Source organism: Metarhizium brunneum, chromosome 1 (genome assembly GCF_013426205.1).
Source record: "Metarhizium brunneum chromosome 1, complete sequence".
In the NCBI taxonomy this organism is placed as follows: Eukaryota; Fungi; Ascomycota; class Sordariomycetes; order Hypocreales; family Clavicipitaceae; genus Metarhizium; species Metarhizium brunneum.
The window spans coordinates 2,203,060-2,224,409 of NC_089422.1; the positions used below are offsets into that span (position 1 = coordinate 2,203,060).

The following is a 21,350-nucleotide window of genomic DNA, read 5'->3' on the forward strand; positions in this document are numbered from 1 at the left end:
CACAATGTTCTGGATATCAAGATATATCGGCCTCGGCACCTTGCTTAACTTGGCATTGCTTTGCCACGTAAATGCATTTTATATTCCTGGTAAGCTTCCACGTTGGTGGCCGCTTGTCTACCATCTCGCTAACTGGAAGAAAACAGGGTGGTCAATCAAGAGCTACAAGGAAGACCAGCAGATCCCACTCATGGTCAACAAGGTCTACTCCGACAACACCCAACTCCAGTATGCCTATTACGATCTGCCTTTTGTCTGCCCGCCGACCGGGCAGCACAAGTCTGCTGCGGGCCTTCTCAGCGGACAGAGCATCCCACTTAATCTAGGCGAGGTACTTCGTGGAGATCGCATCATGGCCTCCGACATGGAACTTGCCATGAAAAAGGACACGTCGTGCAACGTCCTCTGCACCAGGGAAATTTCGCGCAGCGATCTCAGACGCGCCAAAGAATTGGTCCACGATGGCTACGTCACTGAATGGATTGTTGATAACTTGCCTGGAGCTACAAGTTTTGTTACGGTGGATAAGACCAAAAAGTACTACGCCGCCGGATTCAAGCTTGGATACACGGAATTTTCCCCGAGCACAGGCAAGGCGCGCTACTACCTGCATAACCACCACACTATTGTCATACGCTACCGCCAAGCTGCTGGACGAGCTGGTGCCCGAGGCGAAAAGATTGTTGTCGGATTCGAAGTCTATCCCAAGAGTATTGGCAACGGGAACAGGCGAGACACCAAAGGATGCCCTGTCGATTTGCAGAACATCAACCAGCCTCTTGAGCTCTACATGGCCCCCAACAAGACACTCGATGCAGCTGCGCCCATATATACCGATTCATCATACCAGCCTGCTGCTACCGAAGTTGACGATGACAGCGCTGGTGGTACAATCAGCATCCCCTACACCTATTCGGTCTATTTCCGAGAAGATGATACTATTGAATGGTCTCACCGTTGGGACCTGTATTTTGTAAACCAGGAAGAGGGCTCGCGTATTCATTGGCTTGCTATTGTTAACTCCCTCATTATTTGTGGCTTGCTGACGGGCATTGTCATGATAATCCTGGCCAAGACGATTCGCACCGATATTCAAGGATACAAGGATGCCAAGGCCGAAGATGGAAAACTTCGATCAAAGCGCAAGAGCCGATCCGGTAACCGAACGCCGAAGGAGAAGCCTGGTTTGCTCGATCAGGGTGACGATGCCGAAAATGATGCAGACATCTCATCCGACGACGAGGCTCTCGAGGAAGTGACTGGGTGGAAGCTTCTGCACGCCGACGTGTTTAGAACTCCACGGTCCGGCAATCTTTTGGCACCGCTTGTGGGCTCTGGTATGCAGCTCATGTTCATGGCCATGGGTTTAGTCCTGTTGAGCGCAATCGGCGTGTTGAACCCCAGCTTCCGCGGCGGCTTCGTCAGTGTGGGTGTCGGCCTGTTCATTTTTGCAGGCCTCTTTTCTGGCTACTTTTCCGCTCGCGTGTTCAAGAGCTTCGACGGCAGGGACTACAGAGCAAACGCATTGGTCACGGCCTTCTTGTTCCCCGGCCTTGCCTTTGCGCTTGTGTTCGTCCTCAACCTGTTTGTGTGGGCACAGGCATCCAGCACGGCTATCCCCTTTGGAACCTTGATTGCCATTGTATTCTTGTGGCTGTGTGTCCAGGTCCCTCTGGTGTTGGCAGGGTCGTACTACGGCTATCTCAAGGCGGGCGCATGGGCGCATCCTACCAGAACGACAGCCATTCCTCGCCAAGTGCCGCGGCAGGCTTGGTACATCAAGTCTCTGCAGTCGATACTGCTGGCTGGGCTTATCCCGTTTGCCGTCATCTTTATTGAGCTTTTGTTTGTCTTCCAGTCTTTGTGGCAGGACAAGAGCGGGTACTATTATGTATTCGGATTCCTGGCGGTTGTTTCCATGATCCTGGTGGTGACTATTGCCGAAGTGACTATTGTCACGATTTACATCCAGCTATGCTCCGAAAACTACCATTGGTGGTGGCAGTCATTCTTTGTGGGCGGCGGCAGCGCGTTGTGGGTGTTTGCCTACAGCATTTGGTATTACTTTTTCAAGCTGCACATTACGGGACTTGTAAGCAGTCTCCTCTTCTTCAGCTACAGCTTTATGGCCTGCTGTGTATATGGACTTTTGACCGGAACTATTGGATTCCTAAGCGCCTATGCATTTGTCCGGAGAATATATAGGTAAGTTGGGTTTGGAGTGGTGCCTGGGATGGCGAGATGCTAACGCTTTTGTCTAGTGCAATTAAAGTTGATTAGAGATGTGAGAATTTTGACAACACAGGTCCATTGTCCAGCTTCTTTTTTTTTTTCTTGTTCTATTTTGGGTCGCTCCTTCATATTGACATGTCGAATGTGTTGGTTTCTTTTTGGGTATACTTCAAGGTCGAGGCTTAAACAGGCCCGATTAGGCGTCTGGGCCTAGCATACGTGTTTGGGATCAAAGACTGGCGTTTTGTACATTCACTCCCTCTAGAAGAGCATTTTGCGGTGACGAGAGGCCGGGTATTTGAGGAATAGGGTAATGGGCAAGTCAACGGGTCACTGGCGAGTTGACTGGTGCCGCGGGACGAGGACAATAATATATTACGACACATTTTTATTTTGGTTGCTTTCACTACTCATGGGAGGCGGAACGTAACAGGGTGGCATAATGTCATTGATGTCTTTAAAGGGCGCGAACAAGTTTGACATGTACATGATGACATAGCGGGGGCATCAATCCTCTCAGGCTTGCGACATTTTTCAGGTAGAGAGAGACTCGGAAATCTGTGCCGAGTTCCGAGTTGCTTCGAAGTGGACTGCGAACTGCAAACAGCGATGATGCGAAGGGCTAATGAAGAGATGAATGATAGAAATGAATGAAGCAGCAATGGCTGACAGTGTGTCAAGACAAGCAGCGACACTGGGCGAGGTCGGCCAAAGGAGGCTTTAATCCCATGGTCCCGGCAATCGAGCGCGGAAGCAGGCCCGTCCACATGAATCGATGGACGCACCGGACGCCGCCCACCGGTCCCGGCCCAGGGTCGGGGATAGTTGACTGATGGAGCAGTTCGTGGTCGGGCGCCAGCCATCAGGGACCACGCAACCACGGTTTGGCTCAACGACTCATGGGGCTGCTTGAAACAAGGTGGGCGGTCGGGTCTAGTGGGATGCTTAAATACATGCCTACGACGACAACTGCTCCGAGAGAAGAACCAAATCCTGCGGTTACCCTCCTACGCCTCTGCATCACCGGCGAGCATCATGGACACCAACGAGTTTAGAACGGCGGCCAAGGCGGCTATTGACGAGAGTATGTTTGCTTCTTCTCGCTCGCAGCGGCTGAGCGGCTGAGCGGCTGTTGCGGTTATTGAATTTGCTAATACCCCTCCTCTCCTCTCCTCCCCTCGCCTCCTCCTTCGACCGCCTTTCTCACCGTTTGAAAAACAGCATGCGTTCATTCATTCATTCATTCATTGCCCTGCCGCCCGCCCGCATCTTGACACGACTGGCTGACAACCACAGTTGCCGACTACCATGACAATGTCTCCTCCAAGCGTGTCGTCTCCGACGTCCAGCCCGGCTACCTACGCCGCTTGCTCCCTTCGTCGGCGCCGCTAGACCCGGAGCCGTTCGACGCCATCCGCGCCGACATCCAGGACAAGATCATGCCGGGCATCACGCACTGGAACAGTCCCGGCTTCATGGCCTTCTTCCCCTGCTCGAGCAGCTACCCGTCCGCCATTGCCGAGATGTACTCCAACGCCTTCAGCGGCGCCCACTTCAACTGGATCTGCAGCCCTGCCGTCACGGAGCTCGAGACCATTGTGCTCGACTGGATCGCCCAGGCCCTCGGCCTCCCGGAGTGCTACACTTCCAGCGGGAGCACCCACGGCGGCGGCGTCCTGCATGGCTCGGCCAGCGAGGCCATCCTCACCGTCATGGTTGGCGCGCGAGACAAGTACATTGCCGCCAAGACGGCACACCTCCCCGACGGCGAGGACAAGGAGGAGGAGGTATGGCGCCTGCGGAGCAAGCTCGTCGCCCTGGGCAGCGCCGGCGCGCACTCGAGCACCAAGAAGGCCGCCCAGGTGCTCGGCGTGCGCTTCGCCACCGTCCCCATCTACGAGGAGGACGGGCTGGCCATGAAGGGCGAGTCCCTGGCCAAGACGCTCGACGAGCTCGCCGCCAAGGGCCTGGAGCCCTTCTACCTCACCACCACCATGGGCACCACCGACGTCTGCGCCGTCGACGACTTTGCCGGCATCGCGAGCGTCCTCCAGGGCCGGATCGCTGCCGGCAAGACGGAGCTGTTCGTCCACGTCGACGCCGCCTACGCCGGCTCGGCGCTCCTCCTCCCGGAGAACCAGCACATCGCCGCGCCGCTCGTGCACTTCCACTCGTTCAACTTCAACCCGCACAAGTGGATGCTCACCACGTTTGACTGCAGCGCGACGTTTGTGCGCTCCCGCGCCGACCTCATCACCGCGCTGAGCATCAAGCCGCCGTACCTGCGCAACCAGTTCTCCGACAACGAGCTCGTCACCGACTACAGGGACTGGCAGATCCCCCTGGGCCGGCGCTTCCGCTCGCTCAAGCTGTGGTTCGTCCTGCGCAGCTACGGCATAAGCGGCCTGCAGGCGCACATTCGCAACGGCGTGGCCATGGGCGAGAAGCTCGAGGAGAGGCTGCGCCGCAGAAGGGACCTGTTTACCGTCTTTACCGCCTCGAGGTTCGGCCTGGTCTCGCTGCGCGTCGCCGGTAAGGACGAGGACGAGGTGAATGCGCGCACGGAGAAGGTGTACGAGGCTGTGAATGCCGGCGGCAGCTTCTACCTGACGAGCACCGTTGTCGGCGGCAAGTTTGCCATTAGGGTGTGCTTGGGGGTGCCCACCGTGCGGGAGGAGCATGTGCAGGGCGTGTTTGAGGCCTTGGTCAAGGAGGCCGAGACGGTCTGTGGCGACTTGCCGAATTAGAACGGGATTGTTTGAAAAGGTCGGTTCCTCATGCTGCCGCGTGTCTGGCCGTGCCGTGTAGGCTGCTCTCTGGTGTTTGGGCGGTAAGCTCTGCCTGACCCAGGTGCATATCAATCAGCTCGATAGTGGTTACTGCTTTGGAAGGAGGAGTCTATAGACAAGAGTATATGTATATGTATATAGAGATAAATGTATACATATATATACGACACTATGCTTCAACTACAACTGTCATTGCAGCTCTCAAAACTATTCTTTACGCAACACTCCCGTCCCCCCTTCTCCTCAGTGTCTTGCCAGCCCTCACGCCGCGCAACTCGCCCTCATCCAGCGCAACAACTCCATTGACAAGCACATACCTCACGCCCTCACTTGCCAACTTGGGCTCGTCAAACGTGGCCCTGTCCCTGACGCGCGCGGCGTCGAACAGGACCAGATCGGCCGCCGAGCCGACCCTCACGACGCCCCTCGCCGGGTACACGCCCAGCCTCTTGGCCGGCCGACTGGTCAGATGGGCCACCATTTCGGGGAGCGAGACGAGCCCCAGCTCGCGCGCGTAGTGGCCCAGGTAGCGCGTGAAGGTGCCGTACGCGCGCGGGTGCGTCGTCTTGCCGTGCAGGATGGCGTCGCTGCCCGACATGTGCACGCGGTGCTGCATGATGGCGCGGACGTTGGGCTCGTTGCCGACGTGCATCAGGCACGAGGTGGCCAGCCGATCTTTGACCAGGACCTCGAAGAATATCTCGTGCGGCCGCGTCCTCAGGCTACTTGCTATCTCGGATATGCGGCGGCCCGAGTAGCCCGCTATCGAGGGGTGGTTTGTCGTTCCAACCTGGATCTCTTCCCAGTTTGTAGGAATCCCATGTCCCCCGTCGCACCCCGTCTCCTCAACCGCAACCCGGATCCTCTCCCTCGTCTCCGGATCCTGCAACCGCTTCAACGTCTCGGTCGGCCCCCCAGACGAGGCCCAGCTGGGAATCAGCGCCGCGAGCGTCGTACACCCCGGCAGATAGGGGTATGTGTCGAGTGTGACGTCGACGCCCCGCGCGAGCTTCTCATCAATCATGGACAGCAGCAGCGGCGCTTTCCCCCTATTCTCGGAGAAGTTGAGCGTTGCGTGGGTCAAATCTGGTCCCCAAAAAACAAAGCCATTCATTAGTCACGGTCGCCCAAACGCTAGGGGTTGCCAAAGGTGATGAACAGCATGTACGCACGAACAGGGCAGCCAGTCGAGCTTCCGAGGTCCAACATCTCGGCATAGCTCTCAATCGCCTTGAAGCCATAGCTCCTATGATGGGGCGCGTAGAAAGCACCGGGGTACTCGTCTGCCAGCGCCTTGCACAGGACGCCCAGCTCCGAGGTGGACGCATACATGCCGGGCGTGTACGTCAAGCCGCTTCCAACTGCCATTAGCTTGCGTTCCACAAGACACTAGCAGAGCCAGGGGCATAGAAATAGAGGAAGAGGAAGAACATACCTCGACATACCAATGGCTCCCTGGTCCATGGCCTCCCTCAACAGCTGGACCTGGTCCTGAATCTCCTCGGGCGTGGCCACGCTGTCGTCGGGACCGCACGCCAGGAGTCGCAAATTGCCCTGCGGCACCAGCATGGCCACATTCGTCGCCGTCTCATTCCTCTCCAAGCAGTCCAGGTACTCGCCCACTGTGCGCCATTCAAACATGCCCACGCCCCGGTGCAGAGTTGCGCACTCCTCGTCGGTAGGGTTGCCGTTCCAGCCGGCGATTTGCTCCCGGATGGCTTGTAGCTGGCTTCTATTGCGGACGGGGGCGTAGGATATGCCGTCCTGGCCTACGACCTCTGTCTACTGCCGTCAGTAGCCCCAATATCACGTCGGCTCAGCAAGGCATGGTTGAGGTTGGCTTACAGTACACCCCTGTGAGATCTTGGCCTCATGCTCCGGGTTAGTGAGCAGATACAAGTCCGAATGGGCATGCATGTCGATGAACCCCGGCGAGAGTACATACCCCTTGGCATCAATTACCCTCGCCAAAGGGGCATGTATGCTTCCCGGTTCGCCCATTTGTGCGATCAAGCCATTAGAGACCAGAACGTCGGCCACAAACGGGATCGCTGACTCTTCGCCCGTCACGACGGTGGGTGAGGAGAAGAGAATATCTGCTGCCATCATGGCCTTTTGTCTGCAGCAAATGTTAAGCAATGACCATGTTGGAAATTAATCTAAAATAAAAATAAATAAATAGGATAAATGGCAAGGTCAGGGTAATAAGAGGTTGATATCAAGAACCCCACACTTAAAAAGGCGTGGAGTAACTACAATCCCGTTGCAGGTGGGGGTAGAGGGGGGCAGAGAGGGGGGGCTTCCATGGTGCAGACCATCGTGGGGGTCACACGAGCTTCATCTGCTTTGGGTTTCGTATTGTCGCTCACTTGCGGCGAACATCGGAGACAAAATAACCATGTTGTGTTCTGGCTCCCTGAATATCAGGCATTTGTTCTAGTCCAATCGATAGGCAACAGGGCTCTAATCTCTTGAAGCTCAAATACAGTCGCTCGCTCTCTTTGCAAGGCAACAACACCATTTATGACTGGCATTAACTGAACCATAGGAAAAGTCCATATCCCCTATCTTGATAGTTGAACCACGTACAAATAAACTTATATGCCAAATGATCGCCTTCGTGGCGTTAATCGCTGATCCGTATATCCCAAAGGACAGAGAAAAAAACAATGCAATGTAATGTAATCAAAATACAACCCGCTACGGCAGGTAATCTCGGTAAGGACCATAACGCCATCGCTTGCTATTGTCTTCAACCCACCATCGAGAGATGAAAGCAGCTTCTTCTACCCATTTCGCGATTTCTATGCCGTGCGTCTGCTCAACGCTATGCAAAAACGAAATAAACTCAAAGCCCTGCACAGGTACTTGCTCAGTTGGGTCGGAACTGAGATCTGTGAATCGCCATTCGATGTTGTCGATCACAGGGACCACTAGTCGCAGGTGTGGCTTGCGGGCATCACGAACGCTCACCATGGCTCGTCCTGGATTAATTACGGTAAATTGCCAGTCTCCTTGACCAGTTTTCGATGATTTTCGCAGTTCTCGAATCATTGTCTGTCCTTCGTAACTCTTGGCTGTCAGACTTTTCACAACTCGACTATGCTCCGGCGCAAGTGAACCTGTCTCAACAAGCAAGTCCATAATCGTGGGAAGAATCTGTAAAGAGGTGACGGCATCGTCAATATCGATTACGGGTAGCTTCGGATGCGATATAACCAAGGGCACGTGCAAGTTGCCAACATTCGGATTATAATATGCTGAAACCAGTCCATTCTCGGGCATAGATAGGCCGTGATCGCCAACCATGACAACCAGGGTCTCGTCTGCCACTCCTTGCTCATCCAGCATGCCCAATATCTTGCCCAGCCACTTATCATCGTACCCAAGGCTGTTAATGTACTTTGAAAAGTCTTCCATGCCGTGTGACATAGGCACGTATGTCTCATTCTCAGGAAGCCCAAAAGGATGGTGGCTTGTGCTCGTAAGGTGTGTGAGAAATACTCGCTCGTTTTTCTCTTTGGCCGAGGCAAATGTATCTCGAATATAATCCTCTAATGGGCTTTCGGGAATACCAAAATAATTAACGTCCGGTAAATGAGATATTCCAAACTTGGGAATATTTCCCTTCTCTCCTTTCAAATACTCCTTAGAGATGAGATTTTCCCGTGGATATCCCATGTTTTCCAGCAATCCCTTTTCGCTATCAAAATCCATCGTGACGGATTGCATAAATGACGAAGTCCATTTATCTGAAAGGAATGCTCTGCTGGCTTTCTCGTCGCGCTCGCTTTTTGCGAAGTGAATATGATTTAGGACATCAAAAATATGTGGCATACAAGGTGCGGGAAGTTTGTGGACAACCTCAAGATTGAAATCTGCAACCAGTGGTGATGCGCCACAAAGTGTTCCGACGAGGCTCTTCAACGTGTAGGTTGCAGGCGTAAACGCATTGTTAAAATTGATGCCACCGCGTCTTTTGACCTTGTCCTTGGGGTGTGGAAATCCGTCGTTATAATCTCCAGTAATGAAATTTGCGTTTGGTGTCAAGGAGGCCAGCTTCTCCTGTGCATCCTCGGGCAGGGTCCCATTCTCGAATGACTGCGCGAGTTTTCTCCATACAAGGCCGTCCTTTTTCACGGGAAAAACATCCTTTCGGGTACTCTCGAGAAATAAAAGCACAACATGACGGATAGGCACCTGTGACAGCTTGTCTCGGAGGTCGGCTAAAACATTATCCTTCAAGTTCGATATTTTGAGCGGGTCGTTGGCAGCACTGTAGTGTCTTTCGGCAACATATTGGTGCCAGAAGTCCATGGTACGGGCCAATGACGACGGGATTCCGGCTAGGGACGATACGTTGTGGACAGCAGTGAGATTATCCCAAGAACGGCCGATGCCAGAGCCATAGAAAGGCTGCATGTTGTCAAGGTTCGGAGAGGAATTGGAAAAGTCTACAAATGGTAGCAGAGCAGATGTCCAAGACATGAAAATTAGAGAGCTTTCGTGGGGTCGGATAAAGAAGAGAATAATTTGGGCTGTCAAGGCCGCAAATATAAACAAGTATAGAAGTGGTTTAATCCACCGCCGCCAATTGGGGGTCTTCAATTCCGCTTTCGCTGCGGACATGCTAAACATGAGTTCTCCGTCGCTGTCGTCGAACTTTTCGCCATATTCAACGTCTTGCTGGGGGACTATGTCGTAGTTGCTAGCTTGACGTGAGAGGCGATTGATACCAGGAATCCCTTGCAGGATGGCAGCTGCAGGCCACTTGACCAAATCGGTGCCGACACCGAATAGATCAAAGAAGGCATCCTGCAGCACCCAGCCGGCCACAAAGGCAACGCACACGACCAGCGCTAGCGAAAATAACCCAGAGAGAAACATTGACCAGGAGGAAGAGTCGCTGGCCAAGGCAATGTTGCGCCAGTGGATTTCCGAACCCGAAACGACGAAAAAGGAAACGTTGATGATGCCCAATGCAATAACGAATGAGAGCAAGATGCTGGCGACAAAAGTGGCTAGTGCCCGCAATGGCCGCACGACGGAGAAGACCCAATTGTCCAGCAACAGTCGTATTATCAGGAGAAGAGCCAAGTCTTGGGCAAAGAACGAATAGCCCCAGCGCAACAGATGCACCCTCGACAATGCCGTGATGTGAGTGTGAATATGCACTGCCTTGGCGCCAAGCACTGACACAACCGCTAGCGCAAAGGCAAATCGTCTATTCGTAAATCGAGAAGCGATGGCGACGACAACTCGACGGCTTGTTAGCCGGGCAGCGATTGCCCGTAGGCATTGCCGTGGGCAACACAATGCGGCAGGCTGGCTGGGAGAATCATGGCGATGGTGCTGGCCGCGAACCATTGCGTATATATCCTGGGTAGTTCACGCTGCTAATTTCTGTCGACTGTCGGTGGCTTCAGGCGCTCCGTCGGTTCGGTGATGGACACCGGCAGTCGAAGGGTGTCGTGGGCCAGTCGTGTGACTTTTTGAGGCTCGAAAATATACCATGAGTTACATCACATTGGTATAGTGTAGTGAAGGAGAAATGGGTGCTTGGAGCGGCAGGCAAACTGTCAAGCAAACGAAAAAAAATTAATAAGAATGAAGGAGCATGCAGGGAGCTGGGGCAAGGAGATTTACCAGGCTGATCTTTTGGTCCCCAGCAATACTTATTGATAAGGCAGTCCTCCGTACAAGTGGAGTTGAACAAGGTCCACCGAAGTTGAACGTTTGAGTAGGAATACCCCCAATTCTCCACCTTGGAGGAGGATAAGGCCAAAGGCGTCAGGGGAAGTGGCGCACTTTTATCAGTGTGTATGTGGGCGTAGGCTCCTACTCCTGGACATGACTTTGTGCACAGTCTATGTTGTGAGCAATGGAGCCGTACTTTTGCTGCGGAAAACCACGGCGAATGGGGGCAATGCGAGGCTAGACAAGACTGGCGTAATGCGTCAGGATCGCCAGCCGTTGGCGGTGCTTGTGGGAGCTGTTGCTGATCCGTAGTGGGGGGTTTAGCCTGGTGGGAGACGACGAGCGTGGCTGATGCGGAAGAGATGTCGATCCACGAGGGAAGTCGAGAAGGGGCAATGGGTGTACGGAGAACAAATAAGTGAAGAGATGTACCGGCGCGGCTGTGGGAGCTGAGCTGGGCTGAATGAGCTGAGCTGGGCCGAGAGACAAGTGGCAAGCGAGCGAGACGCGATGACATGGGGACGACGAGAACTCCTGAGGTGTACGGAACGGAGCATAGAGAGTGCTAGAAAGAGCCGCAGGACCGATCAGAAGGAGGAACGAGTCACGGCTTCGAGATGAGAGTCCGTACATCTGCGGAGCACGGGGGAATTGGCCGTGCAACGATACCAGGTTGCTGTATTGATTCACACATAACTACCTACTTTGGGCGCCCAGGTAGTCCCTAGTATTGATATACATACGGAGTCCTCCGTGTGTCTGTACAAGTAGTATTACCAGCAAATATTGCAGCACCAAGTAGTACCTCCTAGCAATTACCAGACTGTCAGATGAACTCTATTGTTGCACAAATACAACGCCGTACGTGGCGCCCCATACAAGGGTCCTCTGCACTCCTAATTTCAATCTTGTCGCGGCTGCGGCAGGAAGTGGGCGCCACTGCTTGACACTGGTCGACCCCTGGGCTGCACCTTCCGTCCCCAGGCACCCCGAAGCGGCAGCCTCACTAGCTCCTTCCCTCCTCCCGACCGAGTCGCCGTGCCCCTGCCGTTGTCGGCGACTGGCCGTGACCACTTTCCCGTTTGTCCTTTGGGCACACGACACGCACGACAACACGACAACATGGCACCTCGACTCCGCTCAGCTTCTCCCACGGGCCCCCATGTCCCCATTGCCTTGATTATGTACGTCGACGGTGGACTGCTCCGTGCCCCCCGTGCGCTTCAACGATCAACCGGGTCTTGCCAATTAGTACACCCAACGGCGTAGTCAATCAATTCGAGTACGGAGTACTACTAGTATGTACTCTCTCCCGACGGCCAATGTTGGCAAAACGACGGCACAGGGGCAAAGGGGTAGCGGCAAATCCACCTTTGGCGTAATAGTAGTACTAGTACCTTTGACTGCTTGAGTTGGAGGCCAATGAACATTGAATACTCCACTACGTCCAAAGTGGCCGTTCGATGGGCACAACATGATTGGGGCTGTACATACTTCGAGAACCCTTCGGTAGGTCTCCGGGAGAGAGGGTTGCATCGTGCCAATGCTTGTCGCGTGCTCCACGGTCCAGAAGGTTTCCAGTTTATCCCTCACACCAGAACAATTACGAGGAGCAACTCGACTGACTGCCTATTGTAAAGTACCTAGGTATGTACAGTGGGTGTACATACCCACTCGGCCGTTGGCACTTGTGTTAACTGTGCGGTATGCTGGACCAGACGGTGCAAATGAATAATGGAAAAAAGAGGGAAAAGAAGACACATGACATTCAGCGGCTGCCATCCCGAGGGCGTCACCGGACACCTCCCGTCGGAGGCCCTTAATCGACGATTCCCTGCGGCGATGCATTGAACTCGTGGGCAATGCTAGCACCTAAACAAGGCTGTGTTATTGCGGTACGTACTAGTACGGAGTATTAACCATCTTATTTTAACACCATGAGGTGGCTTGCGGGGCTGACACGGGCTTGAATGTCTCGCTTGTAAAGGCTCCATTCTGCTAAGATTGTGCTGACGGGGAAGCCACAGTTCTAAACCGAACAAGGACAACGGCGTGCATGTATGTACAACGTACGCAGCTGTCCAGACACATTGCCGATACTCTGCATTCTTTCCTGTGCAGTGTCCAATACCTACCTAAGTAGACTGCAAATGCCGTGTTCTATATGGCGGTCGGCTGTGCAATTGCTGTAGCCCGGAGCATCTACATCGTGCAGCCTACTCAAGTACGCACCGTGGCTGCTCAACTACTTTCAGCAGCATCACACTACGACCACTAGCACCATGCATTCTTAATGCAGTCGCCCACGTGCCCCTCGCGGGGCTGTGTTTTGACAGAATTCCTCATGGCTTGATTCCAGTTTATTCTCCTAGGTGGATGGTCAAGTATCGTCGAGAATGCCATGTTGTTACTCAATCGCTTCCTCAATCATAAATACCCATGTCGGCAGACCTCAAACCGCGCACTAGCATCAAATAGTAATGAAACCCCTTCTGGTTGGCAAGTCCTTTTTGACTCGCTGCTTTCAATGCAGGTACTACCAAGCTTGTGAGACTCGATGCCCGCTGCAGATTGGGCTAAGAAAGTGTCTGGTGTGTTTGTCTCACTTGAATGTACAATGCAAGACAAATCGACCTACATACCCTATTGGCCAACAAGGACGGGCAGAGGCAACTAGGCAAGTCAAGTGAGCACCGCATTTGCCATGCATCGCATGTACACTTCCCATCTCTCTTGTGCCGTCCATACGCGCTAGACACGACGCCAAGTTCAAGAAGAAAAGCCGATCAACATGGAAGCTGCGTGCTTCCTTACTGTGCGCTTTGCATGTTGGATTCAAAAAGCTAGAGGACATTTAGGCCTGGCCACAACGAGGCAATCTAGCCATCCATTGCCTCTACAAACAGAACATGGACCCCGACATTGAATCCAGGGTTGGACAGGCTATCCAGAGCTACATGCAGCCCTTCTGTGATGGCAGTATCTCTCCATGAAGAGTACACAGTTTGCTGGCCATAGTGCCATTAATCAGAATCCAGATATCCAACGAGTGTGGGGATCAAGTCGTCCAACGCCATGAACGCAAAGAAAAGTACTCGCGGTGATGAAATAGAAGAAAGGGCAGGTTGCGAAGAAGGTCAGGATTGATAGGGAAAAGACATGAAGTGAGAGGGTGAAGGGGGAGAACCGGTGATAGGGACATTGCTCTACTAGTACTCTGCAACTGGGTTCTGGGATGCTAATTTGGTTCATGACGTCGCTTCATGAGGACGTGGAAGTTGATAGTCATTTGCCATTCTGGGTTGCCATTGCATGGACATGACAGACAGCGGCACGACGCAGTGAGGTATAGTATGCGCAATGCGAAGGAAGTCATCCAAAGCTCCAGCGTACGATATGATTTGGGATGGCAAGTCAGGTCGTTTCTCATTTTCTATATGCTCGCTCTACGAGGTGCCTTTGTTCGTCGCATTGCTTCTTTAGCCTCGGCTTCTTCCATCCAGGGGAACCCTCCCTCGTCTTTCAGTTTTTGTAAAAACTCTTTGCCGAATTTATATCCCGTCTGGTATACTTCGTCGAATTTGATAAAATCCAGTGTGCCATAGTCATCAACAGGCGGGCGCATGTAAATGCACCCTGGCATAGTCTTTGCTCGCTCCAATGCATCTACGCTCGACACATAAGCCAAACGCCCCTGGATCTCTGCTAACGTAGGGGGGTTGGGATGTGCTGACAATGGGTTCCATCTGTTGAAGAAAGCCCACATACCCGACAGCGAGTCACCATACGTTTGTGGCGTGTCATCGTCAAGGGCTCCGACATCGACAGCAAAGATGATATCAACACCAAGCGCCTTCATATGCGAAACTGTTAAATTGTCCACATAGCCACCGTCCAATAGCATGCTCCCTTCGTCGCAGAGAGGTGGCAGCAAGCCAGCAAGCGACATGGATGCTCGGATATACCTCCATGCATATCCACTCGTGTGAAATTCCACTCTGCTCTTACTGATATTGGTCGTGTTGCAGTAATACTCGAGCCAAAAATCTTCAATCTGTGTGTTGCCAAACGTCTTGAAGATGCCTCGATTGAATTCATGGCCAGTTGTGTATGATGCCGATGGGTACGTCAAGTCGAGAGCGAATCGCCACAAACTTGCCATGCGGCCAAAGAACTTCTTTGCAAAACCAAACATGGGGACTATATCTGCATGGCGAGCATATAAAGCTCCAACGAAGGCGCCAATAGAAGTGCCACCGATCACGTCAATGGGAATGCCGGCCTCTTCCATAGCCCTAATCACACCAATCTGGCTCATACCTCTAGCCCCGCCGCCACCGAGCACCAACCCAATAGACTTGCCACAGAGGCGACGGGCAAGACGATGAAAGTCGCTCTTGTACGGGGTGTCAGGAGAGTAATACGGTGTGTGGTGGACTTTCCTTGACGTGTATTTTTGAATCTCTGCTTGAAGCACCTGCACTCGTTCTTTGAGAGCTTTTCCAAGTCTCTTAGACGGGGGAAGGTGTACAGGTATGGTATTTGTACTATATGGCATCTGAATATGGTAGTGACCACCGTTGATCCACATTCTGTTGCGCAGCCAGGATCGAGTCAAGCCTGGTCGTGAGAAGCGCTCATTGTGCACTAGGACGAGCATCTTCCTGGCAGTCGACTTCATCCCAAGCATGAATCGTTCATACTCGCCGGTGGCCGAGGAACCATCAGCAAGACCGACAAGCAGAATGCTGTCAGCTTGTGTAATACAGGTTTGCGTCCACGGTGAGTTGACACTGGTATCTGACAGACATCTGCGTTAGCGAGCTGCGCAAGAATCATAACGTCAAGGTGGAAGGCGAATGAACGAGGTTGGGGTTCAGGAAAAAATTAGAGTTAAAAATACCATCAGCGGCATTGCCTTTGGGTTAAAATTTTTCATCATGAAAAGTTACGAGACGAAAGGAATGAGTGAGTGGCGGCTGCCTTACCTGCGACGTATACCACGAGACCGTACTTCTCCTCGAGATCGGCAAGATATTGAGTGAGACGCAATTTACCCATCTTGTTGAACGCATGCTTGCCAAGGTGGTTCAAGATGGCGGATTGGTTGAGAGACGTGGCGCCGTTGGGCGGTCCAACCTGCGCCAGAGCATTCATCAGGCGATTACCAAACTCGACAACTGGAACGCCTGCTGTAACTGGGAGAATGGCAACCGTTCGAAGATTCATGGTAGATTTCCTTTGATTGTTGATGGCTCCAGATCCGGACTCCTCAGCACCATTCTTTGGAGGATCCTCTACCGCAGCTCTCATGCGAGAGGCAATGATCTTGGATATCTTGATAGTAATGTTGGGATGCTCTTGTGCCAAACTGTTGAATAAAGTGCGAGGAAATTTGACAAGCTCGGTATCACGAATAGCATGCAAGGTTCCAGGTCGGACGGTCTCAGTGAGAACCTCCAGTTCTCCCACACTTTCGCCTTGACCAAACTCAGCAAGTGCGGACATGCCCCCGTCCTTCCTATCTGCTACCAAACGAAGGCGGCCATTCAGGACAATGTAAATGGCCTCCGATTCATCACCTCTGTGGAAAATTACTTGCCCAGCATTCACCTGCACCCATTCAAGAGCAAAATCAATGTGGAGGATCAGGCGTGGTAAAACATGCGTCAACCTCTTGGCCATGGTGAGGAGCACGATAGGGTATTTATCCACAATTCTTTCCAGCGCTGCTCCGGGGAGGAAACCAACGTAAACGTCCGTCTTGGCAACAACATCGATAAAGGATCGATACGACGACACGCTGCCGATGTAGCCAGCTAATCCGCCGGGCTTCACCAATGACACGCTGCGACGGGTACGCCCATTGTCCTTGTTGGAATCAGTCCGACGAGTGGCATTGTTTCTTGCGTCAATATTAAATGATGCGGTGCCAGATGTCTGTAGAATGTTGTGTGGGCGTTGTTCCGTTGTGTATGTACCAATATCGAGAAATCCGTCAACAACATAGTACAGGCCAGGATTTCGTTCACCTTGCTCGACTAGTACAGAGCCCTTGGGAAAGAAGACAATCTCCACCTCGTCTTTGATCTCGTGAGATAATATGTGCGCACTTGGAGGCGTGTGAACCGTTAAGCCACTCGATGTGATTGACTCAGTTTCGCCATCTCCAGAAGTTTCGAACGGCCCCATAAACCCAAATGCATTATTTGTTCCAAAGGTCTTGCGTCTGTGATCTGCGGACAGTAGCCTTGGGGAGCCATCGACTGATTCTGGTTCACGTGACGACGAACCACTTCCATTCAGACCAAGAGACTTGAACATGCATTCGAGAATGGATGATCGGAACAAATTATCTTCATCAAGGGACTCTCTTGAATCCACGGATATTCTTGCATGCCGTTGAGAGTCGAATGGGTTGAAAGACCTGTGGGCAAGCGGACTAGTCACATCCTTTGCACTAGCTCCTGGTGTGATGGGAGAACGACCAGCATTTCGGCTAGCGTGAATATTCGCCAAATCACCGGGGTGGCTTGAAGTATGCTGGCGATTTTGAGGAGATTCCTCCACGGACAAATTAGATCCCAAAACTGAGGATGGTCGATGCTTGGTCATTGAGGACAGCATTGCTTCCCTGCGCAGCGTAGTGCTACTAGAGCGGCGACGTCTGGTAGCCGCTGCATTATGCAAGGCGATGCCGTTTCTCTCATCATCACCAGCAATGCGTGCTCGCTCATGCTTGAACTTTTCCTTCAACCTTGACAAGGCATCGCCTCTGAGAATGTTGGGAAGTTGGCACACGGTGTATTTGGTCATGCTCTTCTCCGTTTGCAACACCTCTCCAGTCAAGCCGAGGTAATCGAAAGCATGAGCCAGGGTAACGCGTTGAAAACGAGATAGAATGACATGGACGATGTGCGAAGTAGCTTTCGGGTAGATCCTGATGAGACGGCGGAACGCACTCGCGGGAATGATGGCAATTGTTGTGTCCACAGTGGCCCGAGCAATAATGTCAGGGTGTGCTGAGTGAGAAGCCACTCTTCCCGGAAGCTTGGGTCTCTGGGGTTGCGTCGGAGACGAAGGGTCCAAAGAAATGGGAGGGATGTTGGAGCCAGACTCGTGGAGATCACCCACAGGGAGCAGCTGGCTTTTACCTTCCGCCGATACACTCTTGTCGTCTGGCTGGCCGCCCTTCCCATCCAGATGAGGCGTATTAGGCATAGAAGCTGGAGCAGGTGTAAAGCTTTGTGTCTCGGATTCGCCGACTGAGAGATGCCTGCGGTAGTCACTCTCCCCATTTGGAGGCACTGGAGAGGCTTCATCGTTTAGGCGAAGCCTCACATCCTCAGTGAAGAGCGACATGATGGAAAAGAGCGAGGACATAGGAGCTCCATTACGCACTTCCGTCAAGAGCTGATATCTCTGTTGGTCCGGAGCCACTTCCTCGTCACTGGATGTGTCGAGGTCATGGGCAGCCAAAGGTTCACGGGCGGTCTTGTGTCTGCCAGATTTGACGAAAATCTCAACCAAACCATCAACGACAATACAAAATCCCTTTTCCTCTTCCAGGTTGATTGTCTCACCAGCAATCAGTTTCCTGGTCTGCATGCTGCGCGTCAATTCGTGAAAGACTGGACGCTCAAGGTAGCCGAAAATCTTGATAGCGCTCAGGAACTCATCGAGGTAGCTCGCTAGTCCTCCTTTATTGCCCTCCTCGTGACTATCTGGGAAAAGATCTATTTCAGGTTCTTTCCGTTGGGGCTCAGGCGGGAGCCTGGAGTACATGTTCAGGATGCGATATCTCACAACCCAACTGACAGCAGAAACAACACCGACCAGGATGAACATACTAATCAACATGTAAGCCAAGAAAAAAACAACCGTGGACTTGACAAAGGAAAGGCAAACATACAGCGTAGTAGCGTTCATAGTCACCGTCCAGCTACTGGAAAACAAGGCATAGAGCAGCCTGGGGATAGAAATGGTTGCTAAACGCACGACCCAGTATAACACGGTAGAGGTCAGATTGAAGACGACATACAGCAGCCACCCAAAGAATCCGAGCCAGCCTGTAGGCTCATGAGCAGCTGCTACCTTTGCTGATGCAGTAATCATGGCGTCGGTAAGTGGCTGGGCTGCTGAAGGGTCCCATGGGGCAGCAAGCGACGAGGCGACGCTGCTGGCCACTTGCGCGGCATTCGACAAGTCAGATGCCATGGCTGCGAGTGTTGTAGCAAGTTATGGCCCAGCATGATGTGAGGGCGGCACAGAGGAGGCCGGGTAGTGCCAAAAGGATGCAACAGCAGGACGAAGCAAATATTGTGGGAAGTGAAAGGGTGTAGGGAGGCTAGAAAAAAAGACGAGAATAAATACGGCCCCAGTTTCATGGGTTCCCAGCCGGCTGTCAGAAGCTCTGTCTGTCTGCACTGGAGCTTCGATTTGCCCCACTTTGTCCGACATTTGGCCGGGCGGTCACTGGCCAGGATGAGGCGGACGAGCCCCGCCGACCACTCCTGCCGCCGTCATAGAATTTCTTGTCAATCCAAGCTCTGGAGGGAGGGGCAGACAGGACGTGGATAGCGAAATAATCACATGCCGCCGTCTGCCAACACTTCACACCACCATCGCCACGAAAACTGCACCTGACTAGAATCAGGGAGCTCCGGAAGGATCCACGTCAGCTTCCGTAGCTGAAATAGCCATGGGCTACTGAGCACTTCGACATCGATCTGTCCCGCGATGCCTTTTGCGCAGCTTGTTCTTGGCAGCCCTGGCTCTGGCAAGAGCACTTATTGCGATGGCAGTACGTCCTCTTGCCTCGATATGTCTCAGGTCAAGTGAGGAGAAGCTAAAAACTGTTTTGTAGTGCACCAATTCATGGGCGCCATCGGCCGGGCATGCTCTGTCGTGAACCTCGACCCTGCCAACGACCACACCAATTACCCATGTGCACTAGACATTCGAAGTCTGATAAAATTAGAAGATATTATGAAGGAGGATCGACTTGGGCCGAATGGCGGCATACTGTATGCCCTTGAGGAGCTGGAGCACAACTTTGAGTGGCTAGAGGAAGGGTTGAAAGAGCTTGGCGACGACTATATCCTGTTTGATTGCCCTGGTCAAGTTGAGCTCTACACACATCACACTTCTCTGCGAAACATTTTTTACAAGCTTCAGAAGTCTAAGTTTAGGGTACGTCATACTATTAGCCTACCGGATGTGGGTGCCGCAACTAACCCCTTACAGTTTGTCTGCGTGCACTTATCCGACTCCATCTGCGTAACGCAACCGTCATTATATGTCTCCAATGTGCTCCTGTCCCTTCGAGCCATGATCCAGATGGACATGCCGCATGTCAACGTCCTGTCCAAGATTGACAAGGTGTCAGCATACGACGAGTTGCCGTTCAACCTGGAATTTTATACTGATGTCGATGACCTGAACTATCTTACACCATATCTTGAATCCGAGTCGCCAGCTCTGCGGAGTGAAAGGTTTGCTGGACTTAACGAAGCCATTGCCAATATGATAGAAAGTTATGGGCTAGTGCGATATGAGGTCCTTGCTGTTGAGAATAAGAAAAGCATGATGCACCTGCTTCGTGTTATTGATAGGGCAGGCGGCTATGTCTTTGGCGGCGCCGAAGGTGCGAATGATACCATCTGGGCTGTGACCATGCGGAGTGAGTCGTCCATGCTAGACGTTCAGAACATACAAGAACGCTGGATCGACCAGAAAGAGGAGTATGATAAGATGGAAAGGGACGCGGAGGAGGAACAAGCGCGGCTTGCCGAAGAGCAGGCCATGGAGTTGGACGATGCAACGCCGCCAGCACCAGCCGCTGCATATCCCTCAACGCAAATGGATCCCGACTTTGGTGACATGTCATTGCCGTCAGATAGTGGGATCAAAGTGGTTAGGAAAAAATGATACCCTGTTGCAAGCTCACACTTCATCCTCATTCGTGGCATTGTCCAAGTCTGAGCCATCGTCCACAACGTCCAGCATGGATTCATCCTGCTCAAACCGTAGAGTCTGGGAAATTTGCGACCCCGACGACGCTTGCTCCTTAGCCGCGAGAATAAGCCGCCGTGCCTGGCGAATGGCCTCTTCTTCCGCCTTGCGAATAGTACCACTCACTCGCACCACGCGAAAAATGCATGGCCGTCCATCCTTAGCGGGAACATGGTCCATGAACGTCAAAGCCGACCAGAGTATCTGGTAGTGAGCTCTGTGGCAACGCAGAATGAATGTAGATGTGGCCAGGGACAAATATTTCACTATCAAATGCATCAGCAATCACCAAATAGCACAAAGCCCTCGCACAAAGCGCGCCGCAAGATGCTAAGGTTCTCTTACCCGATAAGTTTCCTTCCAACGCGCCCAGTCCTGAATCGCCAAATAAAAGCCCAACTTGGGTTCTAATCGCCTCGAGCAAAGCTCGCGGCGTCACTCTCTCGAGGGTGGGTTGATGCTGGACCACGAAACCAGGGACTTTGGCAGCAGAGGATTTTGTGGCGTCGGGGGGGTAAATGATGTTGACGAGCAGATATCGCTCCTTTATTCGAACCATTTTTGCTATATTCCAGCCGTTGTAACGGGTCGCGTGAAACGGACGAGTGAGAGCTGGTT

At 52.7% G+C, this 21,350-nt stretch overlaps 7 protein-coding genes across 7 annotated transcripts; 3 read left to right on the forward strand and 4 right to left on the reverse strand.

Moving 5' to 3' along the window:
• Positions 1–4: 4 nt before the first annotated feature.
• TMN7 (Transmembrane 9 superfamily member 7) lies at positions 5–2,280 on the forward strand (the record flags this gene model as incomplete). Its single annotated transcript, XM_014694340.1, has 3 exons — positions 5–89; positions 147–2,205; positions 2,262–2,280. The coding sequence occupies 3 exons, from the start codon at positions 5–7 to the stop codon at positions 2,278–2,280; spliced, it is 2,163 nt and encodes a 720-aa protein (XP_014549826.1).
• Positions 2,281–3,267: 987 nt separating this feature from the next.
• Positions 3,268–4,979, forward strand: DDC (Aromatic-L-amino-acid decarboxylase; the record flags this gene model as incomplete). The annotated part of the gene is made up of 2 exons (XM_014694339.1): positions 3,268–3,316; positions 3,529–4,979. The coding sequence occupies 2 exons, from the start codon at positions 3,268–3,270 to the stop codon at positions 4,977–4,979; spliced, it is 1,500 nt and encodes a 499-aa protein (XP_014549825.1).
• A 256-nt stretch (positions 4,980–5,235) lies between these two features.
• On the reverse strand, positions 5,236–7,127 carry dag (N-acyl-D-glutamate deacylase; the record flags this gene model as incomplete). Its single annotated transcript, XM_014694338.1, has 4 exons — positions 5,236–6,107; positions 6,194–6,382; positions 6,467–6,803; positions 6,867–7,127. The coding sequence occupies 4 exons, from the start codon at positions 7,125–7,127 to the stop codon at positions 5,236–5,238; spliced, it is 1,659 nt and encodes a 552-aa protein (XP_014549824.1).
• A 594-nt stretch (positions 7,128–7,721) lies between these two features.
• G6M90_00g006860 (uncharacterized protein) lies at positions 7,722–10,388 on the reverse strand (the record flags this gene model as incomplete). Its single annotated transcript, XM_014694337.1, has 1 exon — positions 7,722–10,388. One exon carries the CDS (start codon positions 10,386–10,388, stop codon positions 7,722–7,724), a length of 2,667 nt encoding a protein of 888 aa, XP_014549823.1.
• Positions 10,389–14,151: 3,763 nt separating this feature from the next.
• On the reverse strand, positions 14,152–18,935 carry NTE1 (Lysophospholipase; the record flags this gene model as incomplete). The annotated part of the gene is made up of 3 exons (XM_014694336.1): positions 14,152–15,518; positions 15,707–18,567; positions 18,631–18,935. The coding sequence occupies 3 exons, from the start codon at positions 18,933–18,935 to the stop codon at positions 14,152–14,154; spliced, it is 4,533 nt and encodes a 1,510-aa protein (XP_014549822.1).
• A 522-nt stretch (positions 18,936–19,457) lies between these two features.
• On the forward strand, positions 19,458–20,620 carry GPN2 (GPN-loop GTPase 2; the record flags this gene model as incomplete). The annotated part of the gene is made up of 4 exons (XM_066129620.1): positions 19,458–19,521; positions 19,585–19,910; positions 19,965–20,527; positions 20,617–20,620. 4 exons carry the CDS (start codon positions 19,458–19,460, stop codon positions 20,618–20,620), a joined length of 957 nt encoding a protein of 318 aa, XP_065986128.1.
• Positions 20,621–20,663: 43 nt separating this feature from the next.
• Positions 20,664–21,291, reverse strand: RPP1 (Ribonuclease P/MRP protein subunit; the record flags this gene model as incomplete). The annotated part of the gene is made up of 2 exons (XM_066129621.1): positions 20,664–20,998; positions 21,078–21,291. The coding sequence occupies 2 exons, from the start codon at positions 21,289–21,291 to the stop codon at positions 20,664–20,666; spliced, it is 549 nt and encodes a 182-aa protein (XP_065985851.1).
• Positions 21,292–21,350: the final 59 nt, after the last annotated feature.